The sequence below is a fragment of the Jatropha curcas genome, chromosome 2 (genome assembly GCF_041381405.1).
Source record: "Jatropha curcas cultivar XTBG-Jc1 chromosome 2, XTBG_Jcur_1.0, whole genome shotgun sequence".
Classification (NCBI taxonomy): domain Eukaryota; kingdom Viridiplantae; phylum Streptophyta; class Magnoliopsida; order Malpighiales; family Euphorbiaceae; genus Jatropha; species Jatropha curcas.
In genome coordinates, this window is record NC_143152.1 from 28,364,082 (window position 1) to 28,383,643 (window position 19,562).

At 34.1% G+C, this 19,562-nt stretch overlaps 2 protein-coding genes across 4 annotated transcripts; both read left to right on the top strand.

Moving 5' to 3' along the window:
- The first annotated feature begins 505 nt into the window (after positions 1-505).
- Positions 506-7,089, top strand: LOC105649016 (uncharacterized). The gene is made up of 7 exons (XM_089717470.1): positions 506-811; positions 2,383-2,473; positions 4,250-4,365; positions 4,552-4,611; positions 4,693-4,758; positions 6,558-6,757; positions 6,842-7,089. The coding sequence occupies exons 1-6, from the start codon at positions 755-757 to the stop codon at positions 6,747-6,749; spliced, it is 582 nt and encodes a 193-aa protein (XP_089573596.1). The 5' UTR covers positions 506-754; the 3' UTR covers positions 6,750-6,757; positions 6,842-7,089.
- Positions 7,090-7,253: 164 nt separating this feature from the next.
- LOC105649017 (uncharacterized) lies at positions 7,254-17,766 on the top strand. Of its 3 annotated transcripts, none has more exons than XM_012235534.4 (18): positions 7,265-7,961; positions 8,274-8,332; positions 8,420-8,551; positions 8,831-8,971; positions 9,438-9,494; positions 9,990-10,084; positions 10,454-10,586; positions 11,406-11,582; positions 11,946-12,136; positions 12,311-12,377; positions 12,528-12,661; positions 12,993-13,059; positions 13,676-13,738; positions 13,832-14,076; positions 14,162-14,291; positions 15,128-15,220; positions 16,444-16,629; positions 17,252-17,766. In XM_012235534.4, the coding sequence occupies exons 1-18, from the start codon at positions 7,598-7,600 to the stop codon at positions 17,543-17,545; spliced, it is 2,628 nt and encodes an 875-aa protein (XP_012090924.1). In that variant the 5' UTR covers positions 7,265-7,597; the 3' UTR covers positions 17,546-17,766. The 3 variants fall into 3 exon arrangements, with proteins under 3 accessions (XP_037494921.1, XP_012090924.1, XP_012090925.1); XM_012235535.3 differs by having other exon boundaries at positions 7,880-7,961; positions 8,416-8,551; XM_037638993.2 differs by lacking the exon at positions 17,252-17,766 and having other exon boundaries at positions 7,254-7,961; positions 16,379-16,513.
- The last annotated feature ends 1,796 nt before the right edge of the window (positions 17,767-19,562 follow it).

Consider the following 19,562-nt stretch of genomic DNA (forward strand, 5'->3'; position numbering starts at 1 on the left):
AGGGTAGTTATTATATTTAATGTAAATAAGAGTGATATTAAAAAATATTATTTATTATTTTTTAAAATATTTAAAACAATTTATATTTAGGATAAAATAATTATAAAAAGAACTTATTTTTTAGGATGTTGGGGGTTGTTTGGTGTATGAATGGATTGGTAGAGCTGCACGTCAATCCCATAAAGTTTTCATCGTTTATTGCACTCATCAATGCTTAGACTGTAACTGCCATGAGCCAAAAACAAAAAAATGTCAGAAAACATAAATACAGTATGATTCAATCAATTAATAAAAAAGAATAATGTTTTTGTTATTATTTTATTATTATTTAAAGTCGATTTAAACGAAATATTACAGCAAATGGCGACTAATCATGCCGGGCCGAACTTATGTCGAAACAAATAGTTGCGGCCCAGCTTTAACTCGGTCCAAACTGAGTTTTAGAATAAAATATTTTATAAAATAGAAAAAAAAAATATATTCCACGCCTGTAAAGACTTGCGCTGAACAAAAGCAAACGCATTTTCTCTTTCTTCTCACTCGTTATGCCTCTGAATAAAAATATATAAAACTCAAAAAAATTTAAAAAAAAAAAAAAGAAAAAAACACTGTCAAATCGATTTCGCTCTGAATCTCTGAATGTAAACTTCCATCGGAAAATCATAGCATAGCGTAGAAGGAGATCAAAGCCCAAATTGAAAGAAGGTAAAATTAAAAAAACCTTCATATTCAGCATCAAAGGGGCGGCTACGCAATGGGTCAAGCCTTTCGCAAGCTCTTCGATACCTTCTTTGGCAACACTGAGATGCGGGTACACTCTCTCTGTTTCTTAATAGTATATGTGCATAAATACATATATGTTTACGCGGTTGCTTTCTCTTAACGCGATAATACTTTACCATCTAGGGTGTGTTAGGAGTTAACACTGGGGTTATCTAAAAATTTCCTCTATCGCTCTGCTGCTGCTGTTGCTTTAGTTGTTAATTTCCTTGGAAGTTAATGGGTTTTGGAGATTAGCGTGTTTGACGGATTGTTATTGGACTTGTGTTTTTAGAACTAATGACAGCACAGTAGTGAATTTTGTTTGTTTATTTAATGGGTCATAATGCTTTCTACTAATGCTAACATCCATGAGTATAATATTATTATTTTGGGTGCATCAGAATATATATCCCATCTAATGAGAATTATAGGGAGGAAACCAATTGCCAGTGATTTATCAGGATTTTAAATTTAGAAGGTATAAATATTTATCCTATTTTCTAGCTTCTTTTTTGTTAATGAATCATTTTTCATGTATATTCTGCGTTTTCATTTTTAATGAATCAACAGTTTTATTAATCATGGAAAAACAAGTTTAGGCTTTCACTGTTGTAGTTTTTGATAGCTTGATGACACTGCACTTGATTTTGCATTGTGTATAATACTATTTACAACCTTCAATTTGTTCAAGTACTTTGACTATCTGGTTAGTTTAACTTCTATTCTTGTCTGTGTTTTCAATACTGCTGATGGGTACCTTATATGTTAAGAAGTTCCAGTGTTGAGTATATGAGGATTTTTCTTCCATCAAAGAGTTAGAAGTTTCTTGCAACACTTGCGTAAAGTAATGTGAATTTATAAAGAATAGATCATGAAAAGGAATATAGTAAATTTGTTACTTAAAATGATACTTCAAATTGGACCATTTAGTTCCTTCCTGGTGGCATGTATAATTCGACTCTGTTTTTCCATAGTAGCCGTCAATTGAATTAGTGACCATAATTGAATATATCTAGACTTTAAAATTATGGTGATTATGGAAGGAATGGCAAAGAAATGGGGTTATTAGATTCTGATGCATCTTTGCTCAACGGGCATGTTTGGGAAGTTAAAATATCTATGGCATAACTGAATGTTTCTATGACCATTTGATGTCAAATATGACTACATTGGGGATTTAATGCTTGGTGTTGGTGTAATGTAAGGTTGCTCTTTTATTGGCTGAAAGGCTGTTTTCTTCTCTCCCTTCAATGCGATAAACTTAGCTTTTGAATATATAAGTATGAATAGATATTTATATTTTTATAAATATAGATATAAATATTCAATATGGTCAACTTAGCTTGTAATAAATAGGGAAGCAACGATTTTGGGAAAAATATTAGACCGGTATAACTTAATTACATAAGATGTAGTTGAGCTATTGCAAATATGTGGAGGGTATACTACCTTTAGCTTCCAGCTTGTTTATAACTGGAATAATTAATTGTTGGCAGTGTTCTGCATTGATATTTATTGAATTTTGACCATCTTTCATATTCTGGAATTCGGGCTTTACTTATATGCAACATACCTTTGATTCTTTTTTCTTATTTGTTACTTTCATTTTTGCTGGCATAGGTGGTGATGCTAGGGCTGGATGCAGCTGGTAAAACAACCATACTTTACAAGCTACATATTGGAGAAGTCTTATCTACTGTTCCAACAATTGGTAGGTTTCTTTTTTCATGATTACTCACTTTAATTATGACGGTGCAAGGCTTAAATCTGAAACAATCTGCTATTTATCTATATCTAATCACTAACATCATGCAATAGTGGAAATAGATGCATGGTAGGGAACTGTTACAACTTTTTGTATAGGATCAAGTACAGGTCTTGTAAATGGAAGTGCTAGGGTAGGGCCAACAGAAATATGCTGTTTGGAGTTTTTCTGCCTTTTATATCTGTTTAATGGGAAGAAATAAGAAGTTGTTACAGAGAGAACCTTTCAATCTTTGGGTTTAAGAATTGACCTTCGAATAAAATACTGTCTGCCTTCATTTCATTCTCTTCTCTTCTAAATATAAGCAAGTAAAATCAAAGAAACAATTTCAACACACAGTAACTACCTACCACATCTAAGGGAAATTGCTAGCCACAATTAAAAGAAATTATCTATGTTATAGGAACACGTGGAAATCCTAGAACTGTACAATAAAAGAAATAGAACTGAACAACAAAGTAAATATTCTTGCACCAGATTTAATAAACTACTCAGGCCTAAAATAAATAGTTTGATAAGAAAGAGAAAAGAAAAGAAATTGGTGACTTTGTGCAGCTGTGACTGTACCTGTCTCTGTACCCTAGGTACCGTAGCAGTATTGGGAAAGAAGGGAAAAAAGAGGAAAACTAAAGGAGAAAAACCAGGGGTGCAGGTCTTCCTACTCAGATGAACGTGTTCATTATTCATTGTCAAAATCTAAGAAAATAACATGTTGTAAAGGTATCCAAAAGACAAATAACCAATTCTGGAAATCCTAAATAAATACTAAATAGGAAGCAAACAGTTTCAAACAGGTTCTAACAAAAAATTTCTGAATCACAGTGATCCTATATTTTCTAGATAAGAATATAGGAAATTACAAAATTTTCGTATGGAGAAAATTCACATAAGAAATTAGAGTTCTCATACATAATTAAAGATGAAATCAAAATAATTGCTAAATCTGTTTTTCCTTGACTGCACCACTGATTTTCCTTGACTGCACCTTGATTTTCCTCAATTGAATGACCATAAAAAGCACTAGAAAGAAGAGTGAACGTGCATGTGCATTAAAAATGAAAAGGATAAGTTAAGGCTAGTACACAAATAAATGGTCAATCTTTCACATCTTTTTTCTCATGTTATTTTCAATGAGAATATTTGCCAAAAATATTTTGAATGATAACTAACACATAAAGCCTGTGGTAAAAAAAAAGAAAATGAAAAAAAAAAAAAAAAAAAAAAAAAAAAAAACAGTGATGATGAGTCTCATGTCATTTAGATTAAAGACTGTAAGTGTCATGGCAATTACTGAATGGACCTCTCATGATTATATATTCTGAAATCTTCTCTCTGTCTGAAGCTTAAATCTGTTCTATTGTCCAATGTTTCTACCCCACATGGTGGCACTGCTATTCTCAATTACCATTTTATCGGCTTCTTGTAGTTTTCACCAAGTAAGTAGCCACTGTCAGCTCCTTACCAAGCATATAAGTGACGTGCTAATCTCCATACAAAACCTCACACCAATGTTGCTGCAGATGTGACAGCTGAAGACCCACAGTATATTCCACTTCTGCCTCAAGACATTTGAGACCATAATCAATAAATTAGTCATTTATAATCATTTTGAGTTTAAACTGTGAAAACTTTCAACTATCACAGCTGTGGTGGTGGGTCCTAGCTCTTCATAAACCTATCTATTGATGTTGGAGATATATTAATTCTCCTTATCTGCTGTAGGGTTCAATGTGGAGAAAGTTCAGTATAAGAATGTGATGTTCACTGTTTGGGATGTTGGTGGGCAAGAGAAATTACGGCCACTTTGGAGGCATTATTTTAATAATACAGATGGATTGGTAATAATTATTTTCTGTTAGTCTTCTTTTGCTAATTAAGCTCTTGCAACACTTGTTTTTTTCTTCCAAAATAAGGTTTTCTGTTTGCTTTATTGCGTGCATCCTACATGTTAGCTTTTGAACTTTGTGTCAAAGCTGATAGGTAAATTTGGATTTTTTTTTTTTTCCTTCCCGTTGTCCATACAGATCTATGTTGTTGATTCCTTGGACCGTGAAAGAATTGGCAAAGCAAGAGCAGAGTTTCAGGTTGTATGTCAGAAAGGTATGCTGACCGTACTGCAATTTACCTAAACACAGTTTCTAAATTAAGTGCGTATTTCCTTTCAGGCCATCATCAAAGATCCTTTTATGCTCAACAGTGTCATCTTGGTGTTTGCCAACAAACAGGACATGGTATGTTATCAATCTTTTTGCATATGAATGATAAAATATAGTTAAGTAGGCTTCTATAATGAGACCTAGGATGTTTATATACTTGACTTGAGATAGTAATGTACACATTATTGTACAAGTACCTGGTGCAGAAACAATGTGTCTGACCCAATGATCTTCCAGAAATGGATCAGTAAAATGAATGAGACTGTCGCCTTTTTGACATAGAGAAACCAAGACAAGGGACATTGTAGAAATCCTATCCAATTGTATAAATGCAAAACATCAAAGACGGAGACAAGCATGCCCAACTCTGTATCTTACAAAATGACAATTAAGTACTGTCTCAAATCATTTATATCTGTCTTTCTAGCATGCTTTCATGCTATAGCCTATTCTTTTCATTGCATGTGGCGTGGCCTAACTACATCTGCCATTTATTTAGTAAGACCTGAACAGTCCATTAAGTTATTTAACTGCCAGATTGGCTTTCTTTTTTACATACATAAAAATTCCACATAAATGCAAAAATGGAATTATTATGTCATCTCAAACTTGCTTATTAGGCTTTGATCTTGATGTCCTTACATTGAGTCCTTTTTGTTGGAATGCTATACTTTAGAGGTTAATCCTAATAGCATATTTAAATTTTCTAAAGTTCTAGAAGATTGTGAGGCTAAAAGAGCTGATTGATCCTGCTAACCTTTTCATCTTTGATCAAGATTTTGCCATATCTTGTGTGGCCTTCAGATGTTACTTAGAAATGAAGGATAGGCTGGGTATTCAGAAGGAAACCCATGTTTCTGCCTGAAATAGTTGATGCTTAGGGCCTGTTTTATGGATTCCAACTCCCCTCCCTTTTCTCTCTGTTTCCAGGTTAAAGCTTACTGCAAATAGGAAGTTATTTCATAAATTCTTTTGAGAGGAAAGCTTGATAATTTTTTGCATCTGACCTTAATAAATTTATAAGGACACTTTTTCTGGGTACTGTAATGTAGCCAAAAAGACACAGGCATTGGAGGACTTGGAGATTGTAATGGTGGTGTTCTGGACACTTTCCTGTGTGTGGTGGAAGTAGAAGTAATTGTCTGGTGTAAATAGTTGTGGCGGTGGTCCGAATTATGGTAGTCTGGATGGTTGATTGATCTTTGTGATTCTGTGCCAGTCTGTGGCAATAGTGATGATAATGGTAGTGGCATGGGTATTGTGTATCTCTGTTGAAACTCTCCTGGATTTGAGTCATTCTTTGGAAGTTTTACTTTGTGTATTGTTCTTTATCTTTTTGGCCATTAATCTAAATTGTTTTGAGCATGTCAAGAACTTCCATGCATCGTTATCATTGATGTTACTAAAATTCGGAAATATGCTGAAGGCATCCAAAAATTGCTTGAATTTCGCTTTCATAGATTTATCTAGTGTGTATAATTATCATTAGTTGTAAATGAAATTTGGAGGGCTTGGCTGCTGACGTGTTTAGGCTTCTAGCTGGTCCACATCAACAATATCTAAATTACATAAAGCATAGATGAAATGAAGAACATATGAAAAAGATAATGTAAAAAACTTACAAAAGAAAAGGAAGAAGACTAACGTAGGAGCAGAGATTAGAAGGATTAGATGGACACCTGTGGCTTTTATATTTCGGTGTCTATTTGTGTGCCTGTTTCTATTGCCTCCACATGGCTGGGAGAAACAAACCCCAAATACTATTTCTTATCTTTGAGAGATCGACAGCTTTGTCTTTGCTGCCTGCATAGACCAAAGATGTTTGGTTAATGTGATGTAGGATTTCTAAGCTTGAATCTGTTTCTGTTGTTAAGAAAGGAGCAATGACACCAATGGAAGTATGTGAAGGATTAGGTCTCTTTGAACTTAAGAACAGAAAATGGCACATCCAAGGGACTTGTGCACTCAGAGGAGATGGTCTGTATGAAGGTTTAGACTGGTTAGCTTCAACTCTGAAAGAAATGAGAGCTGCTGGATACTCTTCTGTGGGCACCTCATCATTCTAATACACCAGGTAACTTGATTTTGCCTGTTTTTTGCCAGTTCAAAGTAATAAACTTGATTTTGTTGCTTAGTTTTTGTGAACTTGTTTCTGCAGATTCACTTGAAAACTTGAGGTTCGTGCAGATTAAGCCACAAGCATCAAGGAAGTCCTAAAATGTAATCAAATTTTTGTGGGTTGTCTGAAGTGAACAGAGTTTATGAGGGTTCTTACATTTTGTCCCACTGGGTACTATCTGACTTCCAACAATGTAAATTGAAATTCTAATGAGACCCTGTAATTGAAAGTTAAATTGGAAACTGGGAATATATTAATATACATATATATGCTTAGATGTCCCTTTATATGTATGGTAAATTAATGTTTTTTTTTTTCTGTTTTGAGAATAATATGGTAAAATATTGCTAATCACTTAATCATGTCTTTAGATGTCTCTTGGTCAGAAATGGTTTGCAAATTGAAAATGCTTTCAGCTAGTAAATTTGTTGCATGCAAATTACACAAATTCTTCATTATTGGCATTTAACATGTAGGCCTATAATTGACCCATAAAGTTGAATAATTTCAGACCACCGGGGATATTTTTTACTTTCATATAAAACAACGCATATAGCAAAGCAAAATCATAACGGCTTCTAACTGTCACCACAAAATTTTTAACTGTCACTCTCTCACTCCTTCCAACCTCAATAACTCTCCCACCAATCAAAATTAAAAATCCCAACCATACACACAATCTCTCTCCATAATAAAATAATATTTGCTAGATTTTTATTTTTTATTTTTCTTCATAAAAAAACCAAATCCAACCAACTGCAAACCAAACAACTAAAAATCATTTCCCAAATTTCAATGCCTTCCTCTTCCTCGTCCTTTTCTCTTCCAGAAATGTTTGCCAGAAAAACATCTCCTTTTCTCCAGAAGTTCCAATTTCACCCCTTTTACTTTCGCCATACTAATCACAATTCCTTCAAATTCCGTTGCCTTCTCGACGAAATTGCCCCCAAATTTGTCGTCTCCTCCTCCCTCGCTTCCGTTTTCCCTACCGGCAACATCATCGCTGCTGCTACCGCCGCTTCCTCTGGTACTACCTCCGTCCATGGCGCAGTGTCGTCTGCTATTACTCAAGTTGCTGTCACCGCAGTCGCTATTGCTTCCGGTGCTTGCCTCTCCACTAAGGTTGATTTTTTGTGGCCTAAAGTGGAAGAACAACCAGGTAATTACTTTTTCTGTAACACCCACGGACCAATACGGCTACCGCCTAAATATGCTCAAAAAATAGTAAATAAAATATTAAATAGGTATAATAATTTTTTCGGACTAAAATAATACCGAGTTTAAAATAATACCGAGTCCCGAACCGACTAAAATAATACCAATGCTCCAAAAATAGTATTATTCACGGACAGGGAAATCACTGTTACCGAAAAGAAAATCAGACTGTTACATTTTCTCCTCAAAAGCAAAAAACAAATAGTCTAACTATTTATTTTTTAAGTAAATTTATGCTTGTTAATTTGGCGCGCAGGTTCTTTTATAGTAGACGGAGTGGATGTGACTGGTTGTAGTATATTTAGTGATGCAGAGGTTTACCATCTCTACTTGTATTTTGATTTTTTTGCGTAATATTCACATGCTTCCACTGAATAGTTTTAATCTGTGATGTGAAGGCAGGTGCAAAAGGCTATTGCTTTTGCTAAGAAGGCTCATCATGGGCAGTTCAGGAAAACAGGAGAGCCTTATTTGACTCATTGTATACATACTGGAAGAATCCTGGCAATGCTGGTTCCCTCAACTGGCAAAAGGGTAATGCTGTTTTACTATCAATTGTTATGATTTGATCTTTTTATATTCTTTCACTGTTACTAGTTTAGCTCCAGTTTTCTAACTAGCGTGAGCCGTTTTTCTAACTAGCAAATTAATGTCATTTGCTTGTTTTCCTAGGCCTTCTAGATTCTATAATGGCATCTAGTTTTGCATGTTCAGTTAATATTAGTTTTCTTTTAGTGTTTGTAACACTGGCAAACACATCTTTCAAGCATTTTGCTTTCACTATACCCTCAAATGATATAAAATCTATTGTAGGCTGTGGATACAGTTGTGGCTGGGATTCTTCATGATGTGGTGGACGATACTCATGAAAATTTACAGAGTATAGAAAAGGAGTTTGGTGAACATGTTGTGAAATTGGTAGCTGGTGTTTCCAGATTGAGTTATATAAATCAGGTAATAAGCTTGTTATGCCTGTGTCTCTCAGTCACTTTCCCTCCTTTCCCTTTTCTTCTCTTTTGACATTGCATTTCTTTCATCAGGGATTATGGTGACTTTTGTTTTGTTAGACATCTTTTGGGAAGGGAATGGGTGGAGTTTTGGAAAGTGGAAATACCCTGTTGTTTAACCCAATGTTGATGTCTGACTTGAAAAGTAAAAAGAGTGGTGTATGTGGTAGTCTTAACTCTTACACATTCACATTTTAAGATATGAATTTTTTTGAAAAGTTTAAGGAACATAGAAGTCATTGAAGTCACTTTAACTCTTACATATTCACATTTTAAGATATGTTTATTGCTTTTTTTCACTTTTGTTGTGGTCATCATGAGATTGTAATTTATAGATATGCTTTCTCTGGTCCTATGGTATTCCATACTTTTTTGCTGCTGTTCTTTCTTAATTTAATATTTTAATTTTGCAGTTGCTACGGAGACATCGAAGGATAAATGTGAACCAGAGCACCCTTGGTCAGGAAGAGGTATGCAAATTAAAATTTCTCTAAAACCCTTGGTCAGGAAGAGGACGGAACTTAAAATTTCTCCTAATGATTGCGTAAAACTGTTACCATAGAAATCAGGATATGTATTTTGTTCTATTCATCATTTGCTACAACTAGCTGTTTATGCTAATAATAATAGTACCCATAAAAGAAGAGTTGATATTTGACAGAAAACTGAATGAGGTTGATTTGATCTCTACCAACGGGTCTGTGGCGCTTTCCAAAGCATTTGGTCAATGTATAAAGCTTTCATTTTCAAATTTCTTTACTTTATAAATGATGATCAGAAATTAATTACCATCCAAAGTTTGGGTTAGATGGTTCAACTAACTATAGCATAAGTGTTACAAAATGCATAACTGCTAGATTTTTCTGCTCTAAAAGACTAGCATAGAAGCAATAGTTAACTTCAGTAGTTTATTAACTCTCATTTTAGATTATTGACTCTTGTAAATTTTATTGCTACCTTTCAAGGCAAATAATTTACGAGTTATGCTCTTGGGCATGGTTGATGATCCACGGGTGGTGCTGATCAAGCTTGCAGACCGCCTTCACAACATGAGGACCATGTATTGACTTCAAACTCCATTTACACCAACATTTTACTCCTGTTTGAGAGGGTTGTCTCTCTGTTTAATTAGTTCCATGTTCTGGAAATACTTTTTTCTTATTTAGGATTTCTTTTATCTGAATCTTTCTTCCTTTCTTTATGTTTTTTCAACATGATGGCTTCGATGTTTTGTAAAGGTTTGAAAAGCTTTCATTCACAAACACAGATGTTTACTTGAGATAGCAATTATTTGCAGGCCAGAGTTTCTTGCTTAGAGACTTAATTTTTTGGATCACAATCCTGGATAACGATTTATTTTCTTTTAGTTTAAAGAATTACATTGTGGTTTACAGTCTTGAATAATGACTTGTTATTTATAATGTTGCAGTTATGCTTTGCCACCACAGAAGGCTCAAGCTGTTGCGCAGGAGACCTTACTTATTTGGTGCTCACTTGCTTCAAGATTGGGTTTATGGGCTTTGAAGGCTGAATTAGAAGATTTATGCTTTGCAGTACTTCAGGTGTGACTTATAATTTTGATTGTGCAAAATATGTTAATCTATAATAAGCTGAATGCATTTGTAGACTGATTTGGTTAGAAATTGGTAGTTCTCTAAGAACATGGCATAATTTATTGATCATGTTAGTTAATCAGTCCAAGTAAAACTATGCTGTTGCATCTATTTTGCATTTTTCTCTCCATTGAATCTGTTAATTTTTTTTAAGCCAAGTAAATATGGAAAATAATATGTTTTACAGAGTGATGACTATAAATCTAATTCACATAGTGTGAACACTCCAGAACTGGACCTTTTGCATTCTCATTAATGAAATTTTGAAAAATGCGAATGAACAAAGTAAAGGAATCCAGCATCTATGTTTTGTATGATCCTAGTTGCAAGGTGTGGGACATAGATCCCACATTGATAGTATGAGATGTTTAGTGGGATTTATATAAAGTTGGACTCTCCAAGCTCAACGGCTAGCTTTTGAGGTGTAGTTTTCCAAGGTTCGTATCATGATCTTGCAACCCTGAATTCTTAAGGATGTGTTGTAGCATAGCATTAAACAAATACGAGGTTTCATCAAAAGTTCATCAGAAATGAATTGAATAACTTGTCCTTAGCTAGTATCGACCTGTCCAAATCCAGAACAATTGTTTTGCAAGAATTGAGTTCAATTTGGAGCCTTCTGAAATTGTTGCAGCAGTTGGCCTTTTGGATGGCAAATTTGTGAACAACGGTAGTCAGAGAGAATGGAGCAGCTAATTCAGATCTTTTTAGGAAAATTTAATCCATTTCGTTCTTTATTTAGTGTACTTAATCATAAATGATATGCAGCCTCAATTGTTTCGGAAGATGCGAGCTGATCTGGCTTCCATGTGGAGCACTAGCAACAGAGCTGGATATCCAAGAAAAATGTCTAACAAATATGGCTTGATACCTCTAGATGAGAAAAATTTGACTCCTGATGGCGGAGATACTTTAGCTTTTGATGAAGACGTCTCAACAATGAAGGTATTCTTCATATTCCCCCTCCCCAACCCCCCAATAAGAACACACAAACATGCACCACAAACCATGGAGCAAAAGAAGAAAGAAAGACAAGGCTAAGAAAAGTTGTTGAAAAAATATATCTATAAAATAATGGTGCAATGAACTGTTTATTTAACCACAATAAATTTGTTCCAGAGGTTTTCTAGCAAATTCATGGATTCCAAATTTCTCTCTTAATTCCATGGTCTTTTGGCCTGCTAGAATGATATTTATTCTAGCTGCATTTTCATTTTGAGTGCACACCAAAAACAATTAGAGTTTTTTGAGAGCTGAATAAAACATCCATATTTTAAGTCATGTTGTTGATCTTTTCTATATGTACAGGATCTCCTGGAAGCTGTAGTGCCTTTTGATGTCTTGTTAGATCGGAAAAAAGGGGCTATATTTATTAATATTCTTGGTAAAACATCAGAGACTCAAAGAGTATCAAAGGTTGTTCAAGATGCTGGAATCGCTCTAGCTTCTCTAATTGCTTGTGAGGAAGCACTTGAGAAGGAGCTATTTATATCTACTTCGTAAGTTTTACCTTTCACCATTGATATTTACTTCTTGTAGTTCTGGGAAGAAAACATATAAATAATACCATTTATCAATGATTCATCAATTCTCACATCTTGTCTATTGAATGACTATCGCCATTTTGCCCGTCTCATGGATGTTCTCTCTCTCTCTCTCTCTCATGCTTGCAGTTATGTTCCAGGGATGGAAGTGACTTTATCTAGTCGACTTAAAAGCTTGTATAGTATCTACAGCAAGGTATCACAAATGTTTTTTATTTGATTTAATTTGTAAAGCATGCATTAAACTTTATTTATAAATTCATTTGTTGATAGGAATGTGCCTAGAGGCCTTGTTATTTTTAATCTGCAGTTTAAAAATAATGCTATTATTTTTTAATTTTTGTAGATGAAACGGAAAGATGTGGATATCAATAAAGTATATGATGCCCGTGCATTGAGGGTAGTTGTTGGAGACAAGAATGGTACTTTACATGGACCTGCAATTCAGTGTTGTTACAGTCTTCTCAACATAGTGCATAGGTATACTCAATTACTTGTAATATTTAGATTAGATTAATTCTCTTAGTTGTCATAATATCCGATCTATAACCAGCTGCATTTTGCCACTTTCTTTTAAACCATTTCCCTGCAGCTATTATAGCTAATGATTTTCAGACATTTGATCCAAATAGGTTTTTGCAAATTTTCTTTCATTAGCTTTGTGAGTGTTATTGTTTTAGTTCCATGCATCATTAGAAGATACTTGACAATATCATGGTGCCTATTTCAATATTATACGATGTTTTCTGTGCTTTCTCAACCATACTGGTCATTTCCAGATAACATGTCATGCTATTACCTTCCTGTGCAGGCTGTGGACCCCCATTGATGGTGAATTTGATGATTACATTGTTAACCCAAAGCCCAGTGGATATCAGGTGATGTATCAATTAAATGTCTCTCTATTAAGTGAAAGTCCAATGTAGTCAACTTATTTACATTTAAATGCTTAGGCAGATAAGTGGTGCACCATTAACATTTAATCATGCTATGTTCTTGCAAAAAGTAATATGATATGATAGAGTTTCTTATCTTTGTGAATCCTATAAGATCTTGAGAAGGAATAAAAAGATAGTGTCACCTATCTCTCACGATAGAGCCTCAACTGCTAACTTGGGGAGAGGGGAAGGATGCCTGTTGTAGAGTTCTAGTGGTTCATTGTATTTCTGAACATAGATAGATGTAATGAGAAAATACTGAAACCTAGTAGTTGTGGTATCTTATCTTATGGATAGTTTGGATGCCTCATGGCTGCTAGAAGTAAATTAATTTATTTGTCAGATCTTCCTTGAACCTTTGTTTTAAGACGTGCTAAATGGTCAGGTTTCCAAATATTAGTTTCATACATTTTCTTTTGACCTGAAATCATTCTCCTTTTTTTCAACTTTGTGGATTTGATTTTGCATGTTGATATTCTTAGAATTTTGCTAATTCACATACCTAGTGTTATGTTGAGTGACATTTTCAACCGAAGCTTCCTTTTGCCTATTGCAGTCTCTGCACACAGCAGTACAAGGTCCTGATAGTGCGCCGTTGGAAGTCCAGATAAGAACACAGGTGCCAAACTTCTCTATTTTTGTTTTATCCAAAAGTTAGTTGCATGGATTTTTATTAGCTCATACAACTACATTGTCACTTCAACCTTTCAAGAAAATGCATGAATACGCTGAGCATGGACTTGCTGCACACTGGCTTTATAAAGAAACTGGAAACGAGTTGCCTCCTGTAAACAGCATGGATGAATCTGAAACAGAAGCATCTTCCTGTCTCTCCAAAGACATTGAAGATCATAATTCCTTAGAACGAGATCAATTTCAGAAATACAGATACCTGAAAGTGGGACATCCGGTCCTTAGAGTTGAAGGAAGTCACTTACTTGCTGCTGTTGTAATCAGGTATGCTATAACTTCTTGTTTATAGTGTATGCTAATCACTATAAGCTTTGGATTCACATGATTGTGCATGAAAGTTGGATTTCAGAGTAGACAAGGGTGGAAGAGAATTGTTAGTGGCTGTGAGCTTTGGATTGGCAGCTTCTGAAGCAGTAGCTGACAGAAGATCTCCTTTCCAAATAAAGCGGTGGGAAGCTTATGCAAGATTGTATAAAAAGGTTAAGTTTCTTTCTGTTCCATTTGGATTATTTGGTCTAGTAAGTTGAAGCAAAGTTCAAGGGTGTGCTTAAATATCTGAGCAGATGTGAAGATTTTGTATTTCTTGACATCAACTTGCTGTGATTTATGGTGAAAAAGAAAACGTTTGATGGGAAATAAATGAAATGAGTTAGACAGTGAAGAGAAAAAGGCAATCACACTAAATATGCATACTCAGAATGCATGGATATTTATGGACTCTTGAACTCTGTTACATCTTACAAGGATAAAATTCATGGAAACTACTTTTAGTTACGCCAAAAGACAACTTAATTGGAAACAAAACAAACCTAAAACTCTTTGAAACTCCAAAGGGTGTGCTTTAAATATCTGAGCAGATGTGAGGATTTTGTATTCTTTGATGTCCAACTTGCTGTCATTTATGGTAAAAAAGAAAATGTTTGGTGGGAAATAAATGACATGAGTTAAACGGTGAAGATAAAAAGGAAATCATGCTAAATATGCATACTCAGAATGCATGGATATATATGGACTCGTGAACATCTGCTTCATCTTAAAAGGGTGGAAATTCATGATGGAAACTACTTTTAAGTACACCAAAAGGCAACTTAATTGGAAAGAAAATAAACATAAAACTCTTTGAAAATAAACCTAGACTCAAGTCAAAGGAACCAAATACCCAAATAGGACTATATTGAAACAACAATGTCTACAGGGACAAAAATATCATGACGCTCATGTAATGAACTCCAAAATCCGAAACTAATATAATCCTAATAACTAATAATTAAATGTATTGGATCAAAAAAGTTGTAATATCCTTGTTTTCCTACAGGTTTCAGATGAATGGTGGTTTGAGCCGGGACATGGGGATTGGTGTACTTGTCTTGAGAAGTATACGCTATGTCGAGATGGAATGTATCATAAGGTATGTCTGATGCAAACATGATGAGAAGATGTAAAGATGGAGTTAAACTTTGTGATCATGTTTACTATGCATTTCCATCCCTTCAAAGATGCAGTGCTTGTGTTTTGCTACAAAGGATATATAATGAAAAGTTATCATGAGCTGGGGATATGGCAGTGTCTAAGTAAAACCTTCCCATAAATTCCAATGTTGGATGAAGAAAATACATATGGATATTTATGTAAGTAAAAAACCAAGTCAATGGAATTTTCTTTTCTGGTAAAGGGAAAAGAATGAAAGAATAGGACATAGATGCTAGGTGCAACATTGTACAATCATTTAACTTGATGGATGCAATAGTTCAAAAAAACCACAATTGGTGATGCGCATTCCTCATTGCTTAATTATAGTTGATTATAGCTTTACTGGAGAGCTCAACAGATAGTGGACTCCTCTCAATTATTTTCTCCTGACTTTATTAGAGGTTTTGTTTCCAATTCTCCCACTAGTTGTGCTAGTTAATATGTAAAGATTTCCAATTTTGTTCTTCAAATTATTGACAATGGGCTACCAGCTGTCAGTATATAAGAAAAAACTTCTGAAACTATGCTAGTATTCTATTGTAAAAGTTTATAAAATAATCTGGAAAATTGTTTTTTATGAACATAATATGAGATGAGTTCTAATATTATCCTTTATTTATCAGTATCAAGCATGAATACATTTCTCAGTTTCTAATTTTTACGAACTGATGATGGGCTTATCTAAATGTAATACCTATTAGAACTATCAGGTTTGAAATTCATAGGAAAAAAGGGTGGTCATGTGCAGCCTCTGGAGGGGTTGCAGAATGACAGGATACTCATCTTGTGCGGTGATTACTTTTGTTTCCGTTTGCCAGTCTTTAGCATTCTCATCACTTTTCTCATTTTATTATTGACCACTCACCTCACATAAAAATATCAAATATAATTAATTATGAATTACCGAGCATGCATAAGACTGATAAACATAATACTTAAGTTTGCTTTATACATGATGGTATTGTTGTTAAAATTTCACTTCTATCTCTATAACACTGTTCTTGGTCAGAGCCAAATTTTGCTTCTTTGGCATTTTACAGTTCAAGACTTGCTGTGATACTACTATACATCAATTCCACATTTTGTATTTGTTTAGGAAATAATGCTCTTAGAGACTTATACTGGACTTCCTCAAGAAATTCATTAATGTATATGTTGCAGCAAGATCAATTTGAGCGCCTGTTGCCAACCTTCATTCAGGTTATCGACCTAACGAAGCAAGAAGAATCTGAATATTGGGCTGTTGTAGCTGCTGTTTTTGAGGGCAAATCTATTGATTCTGTTACATCCAGGTCGAACATAGATTCTGTTGCTTCCAATTCTATTGAAGCTAGCATCAACAATAAGGTCAGTGTGCAATCATCTGGTTGTTTTGAACTCATTCACTTGATTGGTAGCTGGTAGAATCTTGTAACAATTTTCTAAGTTTTCCTGACACTGGCTTCCTGCCTGCCAGGAAGCATTCTAGTGTAATGATTTTGACTAGTTATCGCAACCTGAGCAAGGTCTACCACATTCATTTTTCCTTCTCATGATATATGTTGGCCAATTTGTATGTAACTGTGCACACTCATTGGTTATTTTTTGCACGACTCCGACTTGTATCATCAGTTGCCTACTTCTATTTGTGTATGAGGCTTCTACACTCCCCTGATCATGCCAAAACATAAAGCATTGGTAGTGATAATTCCAGCATAAAATGGTCACTTTTCCTTGTTAATTTGGGAATCTCAAGGCTTCTACCTATTTGTTACTAGTTCCATTTTGAACCAGATGCAGGTTCAGACAGCTTAATCATATTCTGCACTTTTAGTAACAGCTGATGAAAGTTAAACTCCCGTGCACTTAACCAATGCAGACACAACATGCACAGGCCGCAGTTGCATGCATTCATGTACACACAGGATAGGATAGTTCTATATGAACTTGCTTGTTGTATTAATGACTAATTTCTAAGTTCATATTTTAGGTCCGACTATTAAGGACAATGCTTAGGTGGGAGGAACAACTACTCTCTGAAGCGAATCTTGGACAACAAAAGTATGATAGAAAATCTAATAGCAGCCCTGATTCTGTTGTTCTTGGTGAAGTGGTAATCATTTGTTGGCCTTGTGGCGAAATAATGAGATTAAGGACTGGTAGCACTGCTGCTGATGCTGCTAGAAGAGTAGGACTTGACGGCAGGCTGGTTTTGGTGAATGGTCAGCTTGTATTACCAAATACCGAGCTCAAAGACGGTGATGTGGTCGAAGTTAGAGTGTAAATACACTCCTCAAAGCGCAATCGATTAGCATAGATAACAGGTACTTTACAGTTCATTGCCATTTTAATTACCACATCTGATAGAAGGGTCTTTAACATGCATAGTCCAATTGAAGAACTTAGGCCTTCCATTCAGTTTGATGTTGTAAATTTTCTTTGAACATTGCATTGATGTAAATATTAGCAAATTTTATAGCAATTAGATGGAAATTTTGTGATTTATCTATTTGTTTCTGATTTTGACTCCAAATGCCAAATCAATTTAGCGTACATTTAGCAAGACGTAATATAATATAATTTAATGTGATCAAATGCGTTTCTGTTGTAAAACAAATTATGCTGCTTTTGTTTTTTTCATTTTCATTCAAATAGAAATATACTTGCATCTATGCAACACATACGCAACAAGACAAGAATTAATAAATTTAAAGAGAGAATCTAAGCCAAATTCCTGTGAGGTCAGTTATGAATGAAGCCCCAAATTCAATATAGATTTGTGAATTAATATACATATATAAATATATATTTTTGATTTAGAAAGGATTAAATAGTTTAGCGGGGCTAAATTTTAAGGACTTTGTTGTAATTCGTCTAAGTAAGGATATAAATGAGACAAGCCGCTTGTGAGCTAATCAAGACTCGATTTGGTAAAAGCTCGCTTGAACTCATTTGATAAGCTTATCGAGTCGAGCTATTGAGCTCATTTAATAGAGCCAAGCTCGAACTCGAGTCATTAGTTCGCGAGCGAGTTCTATCAAGCCGAACTCTCGAACTAGTCTTACTGAGCCGAGCTCAACTCACGAGTTAGCTCAATAAGTCAAAATTAATTAAAATCTACGTTAAAAATGATGTTTTTGTTTAATAAATTTCGAGCTAGAGCCGCACTTGAGCTTGGCTCAGCTTAAGCTCAGATTTTCGAACTCAAAATGACTTGAACTTGAATATATCCTTAACGAGCCGAGCTCGAGTTTACCAAAGTTCAGCTCGGTTTGTTTACAATCCTACGGTGGCCCAGAAGTTTGTAGATGAAATTGGCATTTTCTACAATCGTCTATATATTGTCGTTTTAGATTTTTTTTTTTTTTTTTTTTTTTCTTCTGAAACAGATTAGTGGTTTTGCTGTAACAAGTTGTGGTGGGACAAGTTAGTTACTGGTTGGTTAATTAATTAACTAATGGTACTCTTTTAGTTGGTTTTATCAATAATGGAGTTTAGATTTCAGACTGTTCGAAAGAGTTCCCCATGATAATGAAAGGATTGATAATTAGGTAATTGTGATATCAAGGCAGGGAGGACGGAACCTTTATAATTTTTTTAAAAAAAAATATATATATATATATATATATATGAATTATTTATTTTGATTGATTAAAACAATTTATTTTAAGAATAAGATGGAATATCTTAAATCGTAATTCAGACATTTAGTGGAGCACAAGTTGCCGTGCGTACAAAATAAACATCACAAAAAAGAAAAAAATAAAAAATTATCTTTTGGCCCTCAGCCTCTTGACTCTTTGTTGCCTGTCACCTTACAAGATATTTTTCTCTATTTGCTTCCTTCACACAATTAAATTTTACATTACTACATTTTGTTTGGAAAGAAAATAAAAATGTGAAATAGTAATAAGAATTTATTTCATTTATTATTTTTTTTCTTTTTTGGATGGAAAGAAAATATCAATACTTTCTCTTATTTTCAGAGCTTTGAATTTTATATCTTTAACTTTATTTTTGTATATTTTTAGATGGTCTAATGAAAACCAAAAGGTCTAAACTTTAATATCTTTATCAATTTTAACCAAAATTTTTAATTTTATTAATCAATACTTTAAATATATTTTTTTCATGTGAAATCTAACTTCCATTTATATTCTGTCAAATTGATACTGATATGGCAATTAAAAATAATATGTGAGTCCTGTGAGATGTCAAGTCAGTGTTAAAACATCATTTCATATGAAATAACAAATTATTTGATTTTTTATTTAATATCAAAAAATATTTTAAAAATATTT